The sequence below is a fragment of the Myotis daubentonii genome, chromosome 1, assembly GCF_963259705.1.
Source record: "Myotis daubentonii chromosome 1, mMyoDau2.1, whole genome shotgun sequence".
In the NCBI taxonomy this organism is placed as follows: Eukaryota; Metazoa; Chordata; class Mammalia; order Chiroptera; family Vespertilionidae; genus Myotis; species Myotis daubentonii.
Window position 1 is genome coordinate 91,985,317 of NC_081840.1, and position 15,338 is coordinate 92,000,654.

The 15,338-nt window shown below is 37.0% G+C and overlaps 1 protein-coding gene across 8 annotated transcripts in view; it reads left to right on the top strand.

Moving 5' to 3' along the window:
* The window catches only part of MIPOL1 (mirror-image polydactyly 1), a 342,087-nt gene that overhangs the window by 288,321 nt on the left and 38,428 nt on the right, over positions 1-15,338 (top strand). For all 8 annotated transcript variants that reach the window (XM_059710876.1, XM_059710910.1, XM_059710871.1 and 5 more), the window contains one exon: positions 266-496. In XM_059710876.1, the coding sequence (XP_059566859.1) occupies positions 266-496 (231 nt within the window). The remainder of the gene's footprint in view (positions 1-265; positions 497-15,338) is intronic.

Consider the following 15,338-nt stretch of genomic DNA (forward strand, 5'->3'; position numbering starts at 1 on the left):
ATTCAGTTAACATCTTGCAGCATCTTTTTGTATGCCGTGGTAGCATAGATAATTATTTGGGTAGCTTTCAGCCTAGATGCAGAGAAATGGAATAATTATCATGTATAATATTCTAATATAAAAATTATTTTCATTTACTCATCTAAGTATGTCTTTATTGATTTTTAGAAATGTATATTTCTAACTAGGGATTTTTGTTAGACGGCCTATTGGTCAGTCAGCCTACATATTTATGTTTAAATTATCTATTTTTGTATTTTCTCAGTTTACACAAATCTTTATCCCAAGAAGAAAATCTGAAGGATCAGTTTAACCATACCCTTACTACCTATGAAGAAGCTTTAAAGAATAGAGAGAACATTGTTTCCATCACTCAGCAACAAAATGAGGAACTGGCTGCCCAACTGCAGCACGCCCTGGCAGACCGCGTGAACCTGGAATCAGAGCTGCGGCTCGCCGTGGAGGCCTCCCGGGCGGCCGATGACAAGGTTCAGAAGTGAGTAAAATGACCTTGCACTATTTCAAAAGCATGAAACAAAACCAAAACACTCCTTTTTAGCAACTAAATAATATGTTATTTATTACTCAGGCTATTAATACTTTAAGACAAAAGTTCATTGAGCCAAATAAACTCTTTTTGACTGTCTGTCATATCCACGTTTGGGATCAAAAACCATTTACTTGGGAATCATGGTTACTGTTTAGGGCAAACCATTTTTATTTGATATCTGATCTTCATCAGTTCATGGAGGCCATACTATTAAAATCATTTCATAGATAATAAAGTTATTAGCAAGGGGAAGAGGCAGTCAAATTTCCAACTTGACTCATTTAGCTTCAAGATAATCCTGCTTGAATCCAGATCATCTGTGACCTAGTAATCTGAGACCTCTAGTCACACAGGATAAGGTACAGTGTAATTAATTTTCAGTATTGTTCTTCTGAAGTATTCAGTACAGCTTTTCACAGTGCATAATTGTATTTGTTTATTTTCAATGATCTTTGCATTTTTTATTAAAATTTAAATAAAGCTGCATAATAAGTCAGTCCTTATTATAGCCCACAAAATGTTAATAAATAATTTATCAGACAAGGAAGTCACTTGTCAACCTATGGGACTTGAACATTGTAGCAGAGTTTCCTAAGGTAGCTTTAATGTAATGGAAATGTCATTTTAACTGAGCCCTTCTTTATGGATTGTTAACAGCATTACATCATTCGCATACCTAATCACCTTCAATTTCTAATACATACATTTTTCCGTAACAACTTTATTTTTTTAGTTTCACAGTATGAAGAATTAATGCTGATTTTAAAGTTTCTTATTTCTCACCACTTTTTACTTGAAAATAAGTCATCTCAACCATTTTCCCAACACTCCTGAAATTATGTTTTAAGTACTAGCCCAAGGTCAGGTAAATCTGTAGTCAAGACCATTTTAAAACAGATTAGGAATTATGCATGTTAATCTGTGCTGTCAGTGTGCCTTAAACTTGTGATTTATAGTATACTATTTTTTATAGATTTAAAGATTAGATTTATATTCAGTCAGAAACTATACCAGTTATTCACAATGTACAATACCATTCTAAGAATACCAAGATATATAGATAGATCTCACTTCATTGTAAAATATAAATCAGTAACTTTTGACAGGACCTGATTTAGCTCTGTTTGTTTAAAGTCTACAAATAATTACAAATTTCAAGTGTAATTATTTTTACATTTTTATGTAATTCTTTATATGTAATCTTTTAATTTCTATAGATAGCTAAAATTCCCTACAAGTGTTTCCCAGAAAACAATTAGATTTCTAAAAAAAATCTTTGGAAATGTTACCATACCAACCTTTTATTTCTTAGATCTCATCAAGTATTGTAATTTTTTGAAATAACTTTGTACAACAAGAAGTAGAAATAACATCATCTCAGATAATGCTTTAAATTGAATAAATTTAATCTTTTGAAAACGTATTGCCCTTATTCCTCACATTTAACCTCAATAGATTAAAACTTTTTAGTGGAATGGTGTCAATTCATTAAAGGAGTTTAAGTGCAACAATTATGTCATTTGTATGAATTAAATGTTAAATTCTAATTTAAATGTTTAATCTTTTATTCCGATTTCCAGCAATAAGACCTAGATGAAATTTTGTCAGGTTTTCCTTTTCGTATTCAATCCATTTTATTTCACTTTTAATTTCCCTCAATTGGGCAGTGTATCTTCCCTGCACTTAATGTGCACAACAGTCTATTTTATTGGATTTAAGAGGATAACCTTCCAGGAAACCAATTTATATGAGTTTGTTAGATGGTATTAGTATTCTCTATCCGATCTTAAATTTATATTATTAGAAATTATTTATGAAGGTCCCTTGTAAACATGCCAGTATTCCAGGCAATAATTACAATGTAAGCTAAGATGTTCATGTTTCCACCTTTTCCCATCAAAACCAAATTTCTTGAATAACTAATCTATATTCACTACCTTGAATTTTTTAATTCCCATTTACTCCTCTGCTACTCAATGCATGATCGCTAGTTCCTCTACTGGAATTGTTGTTCTTAAGATTACCAGTAATTTCCTAACTGTTAAATGCAATGGGCCACTTCTAATTATATTTTTATTATAAAACTAATATATGATCATAGTAAAAAATAAGAAAAGATGGTCATATATCTTCAGCAATATCACATAATGGTTTAAAAGCTCAGGTTCCGATTCAGAATGCATAGGTATGTGAACTTTTACATTTTATTTTAAAACACTATTCTGATGTGGACATTAATAGTCCTACCTCATAATAAATGGTGATAAGTGGAGATTTGACTTCGGGTGGTGGACACACAATACAGTATACAGAGGATGTGTGTAAAATTGTGCATCTGAAACCTGTAAAATTTTAAGTAGTATCACCACAATAAATTCAATAAAAAAGGAAATATAAAAATAATAATGAAATGAGAAAAACATTGATAAGATCATTCCTGTAATGCTTTTAAAACAACACTTGTTACATAGACCCTCCTTCTCTTACCATCTTACTCCACAACGCACTCTCTCCTTCTGCAGGAGAGCTCTGCCTTCTCAAGACTGAATGCCTTTGTACATGTAGGTCCCTCTGTTTGGAGCCTTTTGCTCTTTTCCCCCATGAGAAACTTACTCATCCTATGAGATTCAGTGCAACGTAGAGGATAGCGACAGGCTTTGCAGTCTAGTCAGACAGACCTGCGTTTGAATCCCTGCTTTTCTACTTATTTCCTGGGAGATTGGGGGCAATAACCCTAGAAGCAAAAGTTCCTCAGTTAAAAGATTCAGACAGTAATACTGGCCTCGCAGGCAGGATTAATGTGAGGAATAAACTGGGTAGCATGTAAAATGCCCAGTTCAGTGCCCGTTATTTTATTATAAACATTCTGTAAGTCACATTATTAGTATCATCATACTCATCAAACTAGCAAGACTAGTTCAGTTTCCTCTTCTCTACAAAGTCACTCTCTTCTTTGTGCCTTCCTGGTATTTTTGTTGAAAATTACTCCCTAGAAAATCAAGCTCCCTCCTGTATTTCCTGCCTCAGATAATGATTTTCAGCAACTCCACCGCTGTCCTTGTTCCCTCACTCTTTCTTACCATTTGCATTCACTTTGCCATCAATCTCTGTTTTGTCTTTTGTATTTTTTTCCAAGCTCTGTTTTATCTACTACTTAAGCACCTCCTGATTCCCTTCACCCCATCCTCACACATTAATTGCATTAATTTAGGCCCTCATCATCACTCATCCAGACTATCATAAAACTAGTTTACCTGCCTGTAATTCTCTCAAGTTTATCTTCCTCACTGCCACCAAAGTTGATTTTTCTAAAACATTAACCAGGTTATATTACTTTCTTATTTAAAACTAGAGGCCTGATGCATGAAATTCATGCAAGAGTAGGCCTTCCTTGACCTGGCTGCCAGCACCGGCTTCCCTCCGGCACCTGGGACCCGGGCTTCCCTCGCAGCCCTGGCTACGTCCGGAAGATCATCCGGAAGGACGTCCAGTCTAATTAGCATATTACACTTTTATTATTATAGACTAGAGGCCCGGTGCACAAAATTCGTGGATGGGGCGGGGGGGGGGGGGGAATGTCCCTCAGCCCAGCCTGCACCCTCTCCAATCTGGGACCCCTTGAGGGATGTCCAACTGCCCGTTTAGGCCCGATTCCAGTGAGATCGGGCCTAAACAGGCAGTCGGACATCCCTCTCACAATCCAGGACTGCTGGGTCCCAACCGCTTGCCTGCCTGCCTGCCTGCCTGATTGCCCCTAACTGCTTCTGCCTGCCAGCCTGATCACCCCCTAACCACTCCCCTGCCAGCCTGATCGACACCTAACTGCCCTCCCCTGCCAGCCCGATTGCCCCTAACTGCCCTCCCTTGTCAGTCTGGTCACTCCTAATGCCCTCCCCTGCTGGCCTGGTCCCCCCAACTGCCCTCCCCTGCCGTCCTGGTCCCCCTCAACCGCCCTCCCCTGCAGGCCTGGTCCCCCACAACTGCCCTCCCCTGCAGGCCTGGTTGCCTCTAACTGCCCTCCCCTGCTGGCCTGATCACCCACAACTGCCCTCCCCTGCCAGCCACCTTGTGTCCACATGGGGGCAGCCATCTTGTGTGTTGGAGTGATGGTCAATTTGCATATTACCTCTTTATTATATAGGCTTTTTAGGGGCTCTTTCTCCCCTAAAAGTTAAAGTATAAACAACGTAGTATGACATATGAGGCCTATCAGTAGCCTTCTCCCATTTGTCTAGTATAACTTCCTCCCACGACCACTACCACAATATCTCTGCATGTACTATTTCTTCTTCTTAGAACATGTCCCCACTTTTAGTACCTAGCCAAGTTTTTGTTATTCATTAAAGTCCAGTCTAAATGTTACCCCTAAAATGTTTCTTTAGATTTTCATTCTTTGTTGTGGTCATAGTACTTAGTCCATACCTCTATTCAAGGTCTTAGTCATCTATGTGTAATAATCATTTTGTATATCTATTTCCTCTCTGTTTCACTCCCTGCAAATTTACCCATTGTCGAGCATTCCCAAGACATGGATAGTGTCCTATTCATCTTTTTATTCCAATCTCTTCCAAATGCTCACACAGATGCCTGCTGTAAAGTAAGCACTTATAAACAAATGAACTAGAATGATTTAATAAAGTGCTAGAATGATGGAGCAAAATAAAAGCAGGTTGGGTCAGGAATACATATGAAAATTTCCGATATGGTATGATCTGCTTTAAGCCCTAGCTTAAACTATTTTATTCCAACCCAGTACCCAATTTCAATGAGCTTACCAATTTCATTGAAAACTATGACCCTTACCCTAACCGGTTTGGCTTAGTGGATAGAGCGAAGGCTTGCGGACTCAAGGGTTCCGGGTTCGATTCCGGTCAAGGGCATGTACCTTGGTTGCGGGCACATACCCAGTAGGGAGTTTGCAGGAGGCAGCTGATTGATGTTTCTCTCTCATCAATGTTTCTAACTCTCTATCCCTCTCCTTTCCTCTCTGTAAAAAATTCAATAAAATATATTTTTAAAAAGGGAAGAAAAGAAAACTATGACCCTTTATGTCTACCTCCCTCCCCTCACTGGTACCTCCATTCCTTACACTCTCCTCAGAGTTGGGATGTCTTACTTCCTAGTGATCAGCTTCTATTCTAACCACTGACTTCCACTGAGTTTAATTACATTTAAAAAGACCTGAAATCTTCAGTAATAGTGGAGAGAGACTATATACTATCTCTAATAATAATAGAATTTTAAGTTTATATTTTATTTTCTTTCAGAGTCAAAATTTTTTTTTTAATTTATCAACCTATGGGAGTATTCCTGGAAAGGAAAATTGTGCACAATTAGTATCCATAAGTCAACCAATATTTATAAACAGTCACTTACAGAGTAAAATATTATGAATGCCAGACTTCATTGTCCAAAAATAGCTTCTTGGCCCAGGTGTCATGATGCCTAATGTTTCACCAACAAAAATACATTCCCTTGGTTTATTCTCCTTATGTATGTCTCTTTTAAAAAATGTATATGCTTATGGAAGAAGAGCACATTGTGATTTCACTTTAGATTGCTCTTTTGCTGATCCTGGGTACCCTGGGTTTGGGAGAATTATGTGGAGGTAAGGGAACTAAAGAGTTTGTTGAGAGCATAGGAACTTTCTAAGAAAAGCTCTTAGTTTTTCCAGGGATCACATCCTCATTTATTAAAGAGGACACTGACACACCAATTCATTAATTGATGTTTTTATCATCACAAGAGATTTAAAACTCTATGGGGTTCATTATCATTATACTGTACTTTGTTTTCTTACTGTGCTTCCATCTAAAATAGGCTCCTTATGGCCTACACGAAAGTTTTCTAAAGGGTTTTTAAAATATATTTTACTATACTTAACATGCCTAGGCTACACATAGTTATGTAAGATAATAGTATTTACAGCGAGGCTTATAAGGTCAGAATATCTACCAAAGATCTAGGTTTTACAATAAAATATTTTTTCTCACATTTCATCTTTACTGTGGGCCAAATTTACACTGATATGATTAAAATTCTCTCATAAATTGTAACTGCATAATGAATATATAGGACAAAAATATGTAGGAAAAAATCGTACACTTTTAAACAAATTTTCAAGAAAAATATATCTGCCAGCACTGGTTTGGCTCAGTGAATAGAGCGTCGGCCTGCAGACTGAGGGGTCCCAGGTTCGATTCTGGTCAAGGGCATGTACCTTGGTTGCGGGCACATCCCCAGTAGGGGGCGTGCAGGAGGCAGCTGATTGATGTTTCTCTCTCATCGATGTTTCTAACTCTCTATCCCTGTCCCTTCCTCTCTGTAAAAAATCAATAAAATATATTTTTTTAAAAAAAGAAAGAAAAATATATCCACTCTTTAATTTTTCTTTCAATTTTTTCTTTTAAAAAATTTGTTACTTAAGATTTGCATGTATTTTGTTAATTTTTAACTGCATAATTAAAATATCAAAGACATTTCATTTTAAAACTTGTGGCATACTGTGTCTTTTGAGTGGTGTTGATAGAAAAAAAAATGAACATGTAAAGCTAACAAGTCTTTCCTGTCTTTTGGCCAAATACTTGGTTTCTATGAAGAAGTTGAAGTTACAAAGAAATTGTGAATTCTCAGGCTGGTTTCCCTGCTGATGAGCAAGAACTGTCTGTAGTTCTCTTTGAGGTGTCAGGGGAGTCACCATAGTGTCACACAAGGGTTCTTAGCGCCGAGCAAACATACTTTCCACAAACTCAGCTGCTTAATCTGTTTGCAGGTTGAATTATAGAACAGGGTAGATGACTCCGGGTGCAGGGAAGGGAACAGAACATTTCCACAGTTTCTTGATTTAAAAAAGAAAAATAAAGCCTGCTATTCTTATTTTAAAAAAAGAAAAGCCTACAATTGTCATCAAGAGACTTCACCAAACTCTTTTTAGTTTTGTTGCTGGTTCCAGAATCTGATTTTAACCATGATTAAAAATAATTGTGCTAAAGATTCTTACAAAGTATAATATGAAAGCTAACAGTGAATTTTTATAATTGCATTCTTTTCATTAAAATTATTCTGCTTCTTGCCAACTTTACCTGTGATATTATTCCTATAAATTCTTGGTTGGACTATAAGTTGCAAGGCAATATTAGACATGTCTGAACATTTTGTAAATACTTGTTGATTGATTCAAAGAATAAATTTCATAAATTATCAACTCAGCAGAAGGTTTAAATCACTATTTAATATAATGTTGAAAGTTGATTTTGAGTTATTAATATTACTAATAAATTGGAGGATTTAAAACTCTTCTTAAATTGCTCTTCAAAAAATTATTGTGTTTGAGATTTAAAAGCTCTGAAATATGAAATATACATCAGCAAATAATAAGTCAAATAGTTCATTTATTTGTGGTAATTTATGTACAATTGTACATCCCAATCAACTTTAAAAGACACATTCTAAATCTATATCTAATTAGATTCAGCTTTATTATCATTTATATATGGAAGATAGACTCAGATGACTCTTAAGCAATCATTTTAAGATGTACAACATCTAATATGCTTAATTTTTATTCTTGAACAATGATATCCTTTTAAGATTCTAATATTCTAGATTTGTAAATCATAACACATCTTTAAATTAAATACATATTTAACTTAGGAAATATAAGTCTTGTACTCCAGCAAATTAGTATGTATTTTATTAAAAATTTAATTCCATTACATATTTGTATAGTGGATCACATTTCTCATCCATTGAGTATATAAAGTGGGTCTCTAGAGCTACTTTTATTATATATTTGATAGATATATAATTATAGTCATGTCTTTATAAAAACTAAAGAATTTGGGCTTATACCTTCAGGAAATATCTCACTTCCTAGCTCATTCCTTTTACCAAGGAAGGATTAATGTGCGATTACTAAAATTGGAACCTAACCCAGAATTTGAGAAATTGCAATGCAGTGGAAAGTGAAGGATCCAGGCTACGGAAGAAAAGGGATTCTCTAGACCTAAGAATCAGCACTTTCCCTGACAACTTCCCTCTTGTAGCTAACTTTATGGAATGAATCACAAATAGCATGTATGTAGGGACTAAATGTTAAATTAGCACAGGACTTCTCACATTTGACCTGCTTCTTCATCAGAAACTTCCAGTGGCTGATCTGGAGTTGGGCTAGTATATGTGTCTGCCTGCTAATGTCGATGAAACATGTTTCAGATGAGCATCATGGAGAGGAATAGAGAAAAATAGCAAAAGACTCAATTAGGAGAGAGATCCATACTGGTTAGGTTTAAAACTAAATAAAATGCAGGAATTTTTGTTGCTTTTTTGATCCCAGTGTTACAGTAATTATAAGTCAGAAATGGAATTCCTATTATTTTAGGGATATTATAGGATCCACCTAATGATGGTCATGTACATTTTAACTAGAACTTGACAGGCTAAAAAAAAATACAACAGGAGTTCTTATACCTCAGAGATGTGATTTTCACACACGTATAGGAAATGTAAGTTTCTTAGAGTGGCTATATAACCTAACAAGTATCCTTTTCTTTGGTTCTGTTCTTAGCTCCAGTTAAAAGCCTTCTTACTGTCTAACCTTTGACGGGCTACATAGCTCTACTTCTGTGAATATAGGCGAGCTTACCCATCTTACCTGAGAGTAGTTTTTCAATTGATAAAAATAAGATATAGGTGATTTGAACTTCCTAGGATAGGTAACAATAGCACTAGCCACTAGTGTACTTAAGAATACTTTTGTTGTACTAAGGTGGGAAAAGGACGCTATTGTAGAAATTCAATTTTTAGAAGTTTCCATCATTCTTGCTTGAATGTTGCTTAGCCTCATTGTACTTGAGAACTCACTCAGAGCTTCCTTCTTTGTTTTCTCTATTCTTAAATACATAGAAGATCAAATGTAATGTGCCTACCTGCTAATGTAGAAAATGTCTACATTTTTACATAAGTTGGGGTCTTCTTTTCATGTAATAAATCCCCATTGTACTCATCTAAAATCTGATGGATACTTCCTTACAAGGTACAGGTTTTTCTTTCAAAATATAATGGGGGGGGGGGGTACTAAATTATACCCAGAGCAAGTAGAAATATAAATTTCACTTGGATTCTAAGACTCCATGTTTATTTCTCCCCACTTGGTCAGAGATTTGCCCATGTGCACATTTAACCATTGATGAATATAGGATGAAAGAATCTTTTGCTTATTTCAGTGTAACTTTACCTGATAGTGAAATCATAAATATTGTCCATTCATAAACTTCATTCTTTTTAAGAATATTTTTTATTGATTTTAGAGAGGAAGGGGGAGAGAGAGAGAGAGAGAGAGAGAGAGAGAGAGAGAGAGAGAGAGAGAGAGAAACATCAATGGTGAGAGAGAATCACTGACCGGCTGCCTCCTGCACGCCCCTTACTGGGATCAAGCCACAACTTGGGCATGTGCCCTGACTGGGAATCAAACCTGTACCTCCTGGTTCATAGGTTGACACTCAGCCATTGTGCCACACTGGCCAGGCCATAAACATCATTCTTGATCATTTACATTAAAGGAGAAAAGTCATTCTAAGACATTGTATTTTATAGTAGCAGGTGAAATGCATCTTCTTCCTTTATATATAGGGGTGGGTAAAAGTGGATTTATAGTTGTATGTGAAACACCAAGTTCCTTGTATTATCATTAATTATTGTATTATTTATTTGTATTATAACTGTAAACCTGTGTTTGACCACCTCTGTATTCTTCAACAACTCAACAGAAATAATTTTTTTCTTCAGTTCTTAACCTAAGTATAATTTTTAAAAACACTTATACTACTGAAAATTACTTTATTAGGTGTTTCTGTAGAAAGACTGAATGCAAGTGAAAAACGAGACTCCAAATATTACATAATAATATTTTGGAACTTACTAAACATTAATTTTTTATTGCTTTAGCATATATACCATTCAAACTAATAGTTCTTCTAATATCATCATCATTTGACTTTTTCCTTTGCCACATTTAACAGTATTCTCAAAGCATATGAAAGCATATTTTATTTCTCTTTATGTAACTATATGCCATTTGACAAGCTACATAATGGTAAAAATGACATATAAACATATTTAAAATCTTGAAACATCTTCTTCCTTAAATTAAACTAGTCTGCCTTCTGAGGTATGTATGTTTTGTATTAGTCTTCAAGAAGTTCTCTACTACTGACTGGAATGGATGGCCTAATCTTTCCCGGGATGATGGAAGTAGCACAGTTCAAGAACAAGAATGAATCTCTGTATAATCACACCACAATGCGAGGTGACCCTAAGACAGAGCACTGACCAGATACACATATGGGTTTTAGAAGACTTTCTGATGCTCTTTTTCAACACAGCTGTGAGAAGAATGTGGCTAAACCCCATAGTCATTCTTGAGTAGAGCTGGCAAAGGAAGCCATGAGGAGAAGGGAATTTAACACAGGGGTGTAAGAGAGTGCAGCTTCATTGATGGGATCTGAGGGGAATGCCTAATGACTGGAAGAATCAAACTTGGCAATGAAAACACAAAGCTCTTTTCATCAATTCAAACGCAGACTCTAAAGCTGCAGATGGTCACCTCCAGCCTTGTCTATTCAGTGTGAGGTTTTATAAAATGGCACTTTGGTGAATACTAATAGATCAAAACAAAGATTTAATAACATAAAGATGTGGTGTTCATTTTTAAACGAGCATACAGGTCAATGTCTCAGAAAAGGATAAAAAGAGTACTCTTTGCATGTGGGTCTAAAGTCTTTTTGTGATTTTTCAATTTGAAAAATAAACGACATTTATCTTCAAAAATAAATGACAAAGGTACAGACTGTGTTTAATGGAAAACAGTTTACATTGTGAAAAGAGACCGAAATTAGGGTTTATAGTTACTCTTGTTAACTTTATTGCTTCTATTTGAGGACTCTCAATTTATAATATTTGTTCATGTTATCCTAATATTTTCTTGAAGTTCACAGGATAGGATAAGTATCTGTTGTCATTCTCAAGGATGAATCAATCTAATTAAAAATGTAGGCCAAAATATTTTATACTTGGAAGAGAACTTTTTCCCTTACCTCTCCAGAGAATGCAGAGACATTATTTAGTACAAAGGAAGCCTCTGAACTTTAAACCAGTATTGAAATTGTGTTATTGTTACTTTGCATTTGATTTTCTAAGATTTTTTAAAATTCATAATTTCTATATATTAAAAGGTATTTCATTGTATTCAACTTGAGACTTATGCTTACATAACTGGTGTATTTTTCAAGAATAAGTTTTATTAGACTTGGTTAGCACTTTATAGTTTGAAAAATTCTTGAGCTAAACCCAAATAAATTAAGCTTAATTATCCAAAATAAGTTTAAAATATGAACTTAACTAAAATACAGCATTCATATTTCTAGTATTTGTGAAGCAAATATAATGATTAAGTCTGTATTCCAAATACTTTTAGCTAGTGGTACTATCTACACTAATAAAAGAGAAAAATGGTAATTGGCGTACGACGATACCCTTTTCATTGGCTAATCAGGGCTATATGCAAATTAACTGCCAACTAAGATTGGCAGTTAACTGCCAACAAGATGGCGGTTAATTTGCATATGTAGGCACAATGCAGGGAGGCGAAAGGGAAAGCAGGAAGAAGCCCCCTGCCACTGACAGTGATCGGAAACGCCTTTGCCGCCCTGGCCAGTGATAGCAGGAAGTAGGGGTGGAGCCAGCGATGGGAGCTGGACACGGTGGAAGCTGGCAGTCCCGGGAGCTAGGGGTCCCTTGCCTGGGCCTAAAGCGGAGGCCACGATCGCGGGGCCGCTGCAGCTGGGGGTCCCTGCTGCCCGAGCCAGACGCCTCAGCCAGAGGCGTTAGGCCTGGGCAGGGGCGGAGCCTGCAACCGTGGGGAGCTGGGGGTCCCCTGCCCAGGCCTGACACCTCTGCTGGAGGCCTCGGGCCTGGTCAAGGGGCCGATCGGTGATTGGTGATCGGAGGGTGATGAGGGTCAACTCCTCTGGCCGAGGCATCAGGCCTGGGCGGGGGGCTGAGCCGGGGATTGGGGGGATATGATGGTCCCTTTGCCCAGGCCTGAAGCCTGGGTCAGAGGCGTCAGGCTTGGGCGGGGGGTGGAGCAAGCGATCAGAGGGAGATGGGGGTCCCCTGCCCAGGCATGATTCCTGGGCCAGCGGCCTCAGGCCTGGGCGGGGGCCAGAGCCAGTGATGGGGGGAAATGAGGGTCCCCTGTCCAAGCCTGACACCTCTGGCGGAGGCGTCAGGCCTGAGCAAGGGGCGGATCAGGCGATCGGAGGGTGATGGGGGTCAACGCCTGAGGGTTCCCAGTATGTGAGAGGGGGCAGGCTGGGCTGAGGGACACCCCCCACACACACACACACACACACACCCAGTACACGAATTTCATGCACCAGGCCCCTAGTTATATAATAAATTAAAAGAATAGGATTGAAAGTTAAAAGGGAGGCAACTTAGTATCTAGTACAGCAGTGGGCAAACTACGGCCCGCGGGCCGGATCCGGCCCGTTTGAAATGAAGAAAACTAAAAAAAAAAAGACCATACCCTTTTATGTAATGATGTTTACTTTGAATTTATATTAGTTCACACAAACACTCCATCCATGCTTTTGTTCCGGCCCTCCGGTCCAGTTTAAGAACCCATTGTGGCCCTCGAGTCAAAAAGTTTGCCCACCCCTGATTCTAGTAGAAATATCAGTAAACTAGCAGGACCCTTGACTGTCATAAACTGGGCGTATACAAGTCATTAAATTGTGTTTCTTCTCAGTTTCCTCATCTGGAAAGAAGAGCTGAAATTCTTGCACTATCTATTGCAAAACATGGCTGCAAAGATCAAATAAAATGCATGTGCATAAAAATACTTTGCAAAGTGTAATATGCTCTGTAAAATCATGCTTTAGCTGAAGAATATCTTCTACTTATACATTTAAATAAAAAGTTATAATCACCTCATTGGAACCAGAAATAGTAAATGAGAAAAATAATACTTTAGCCTCAGAGACATAATGTAAATACCATGTAATTTTGGGAAAAAAGAGTATTTACATAGATCTTAGAAACTGGAATTAAAGAGGATTCTGTATGAATTCATACATTATTGGTGAAAATGCAAAATGATAAAAACCCCTATGGAGGACAATTTGATGATATTTAACAGATATTTTATATATATAAAAGCCAGGCAACAGGAAGGCTGGAACAACCAAAATGACAGGTCACTATTTTTTTAGTCTCTATGTCATTTTTTCTGGTGTAATCTTTATTATTTCTTTCCTTCTACTTACTTTGGGAAATTTTTGATGTTATCTTTCTAGTTCTTTAAGTCGCAGGGTTAAATAGTTTATTATTAACTTTTCTTGTTTTGTGAGGTAGGCCATTAGTGCTATGAACTCCCCTCTCAGGACTGCTTTTGCTGTGTCCCTGAAATTTGGGGTTGTTGTGTGTTGTGTGTTCATTTGTTTCCAGGAAGTTTTTTATTTCTTTCTTGATATCACTGGTAACCCATTTATTGTTTAAAAACATGTGTTTGAATGTTTTTGGGTGTTTTTACTGTAGTTGATTTCTAATTTCATTCCATTGTGACCTGAGAATATGCTTGATATGATCAGTCTTCTTGAACTTGTAGAGACTTGTTTTGTGCCCTAACATGTGGTCTATCTTTGAATGGCCCATGTGCACTTGAGAGAATGTATATTCTGCTGCTTTGGGTTAAACTGCTCTATAAATGTCAATTAAATCTATCTGATGCAGTGTGTCCTTTAGGGTCACTGTTTCCTTATTAATGTTTTGTCTGGAAGATCTATCCAGTGAAGTCAACAAGGTGTTAAAGTCCCCTACTATGACTATATTGTTGTTAATCTCTTCTTTAAAGTCCTCTAGAAGTTTTTTTTATATATTTAGGTGTTCCTATATTGGGTGCATATATGCTTACCAGGGTTATATCTTGTTCTTGCATCAATCCTTTACTATTATGTAGTGACCTTTGTTGTCTCTTGTGGTGGCCTTCATTTTTAAGTCTATTTTGTCAGATATGAATATTGCTACCTCAGCTTTTTTTTTTTTTTTTTCCATTTGCATGGGAAAATTTTTCCCATCCCTTCACCTCAGCCCGTGTGTGTCTTTTGTTTTGAGGTGGGTCTCTTGTAGACAGCATATAGTTGGGTCATGTTTTTGTATCCATTCAGCTACCCTATGCCTTTTGATTGGAGCATTTAATACATTTACATTTAAGGTTATTATTGATGGTTTCTTATTTATTGCCATTTTATTTTTGTATGTCTAGGTTTCTCTCTTCTTCTCATTACAGCAGTCCCTTAGAATTTCTTATAATGCTGGCTTGGTAGTGATGAACTCCTTTAGCCTTTTTTTTTTTTTTTTGTCTGGGAAACTATTTATTTCACAGTCTATTTTGAATGATAGCCTTGCTGGATATAGTAATCTTGATTTCAGATCCTTGCTTTCCATTATCTTGAGTACTGCATGCCATTCCCTTCTGGCTTGTGGAGTTTCTGATGAGAAATCAGGTGTCAGCCTTGTGGGAGCTCCTTTATAGGTAACAGTTTGCTTTTCTCCTGCTGCCTTTAAGATTCTCTCTTTGTCTTTAATTTTTGGCATTTTAATTATAATGTGTCTATGCACGGGCCTGTTTGGGCTCTTCTTGCTTGGGACTCTCTATGTCTCCTGAACTTGTGTGACTTTTTCCTTCATGGGATGTGGGAACCACGCCAGGTCTCTGGATAGTCAAGGC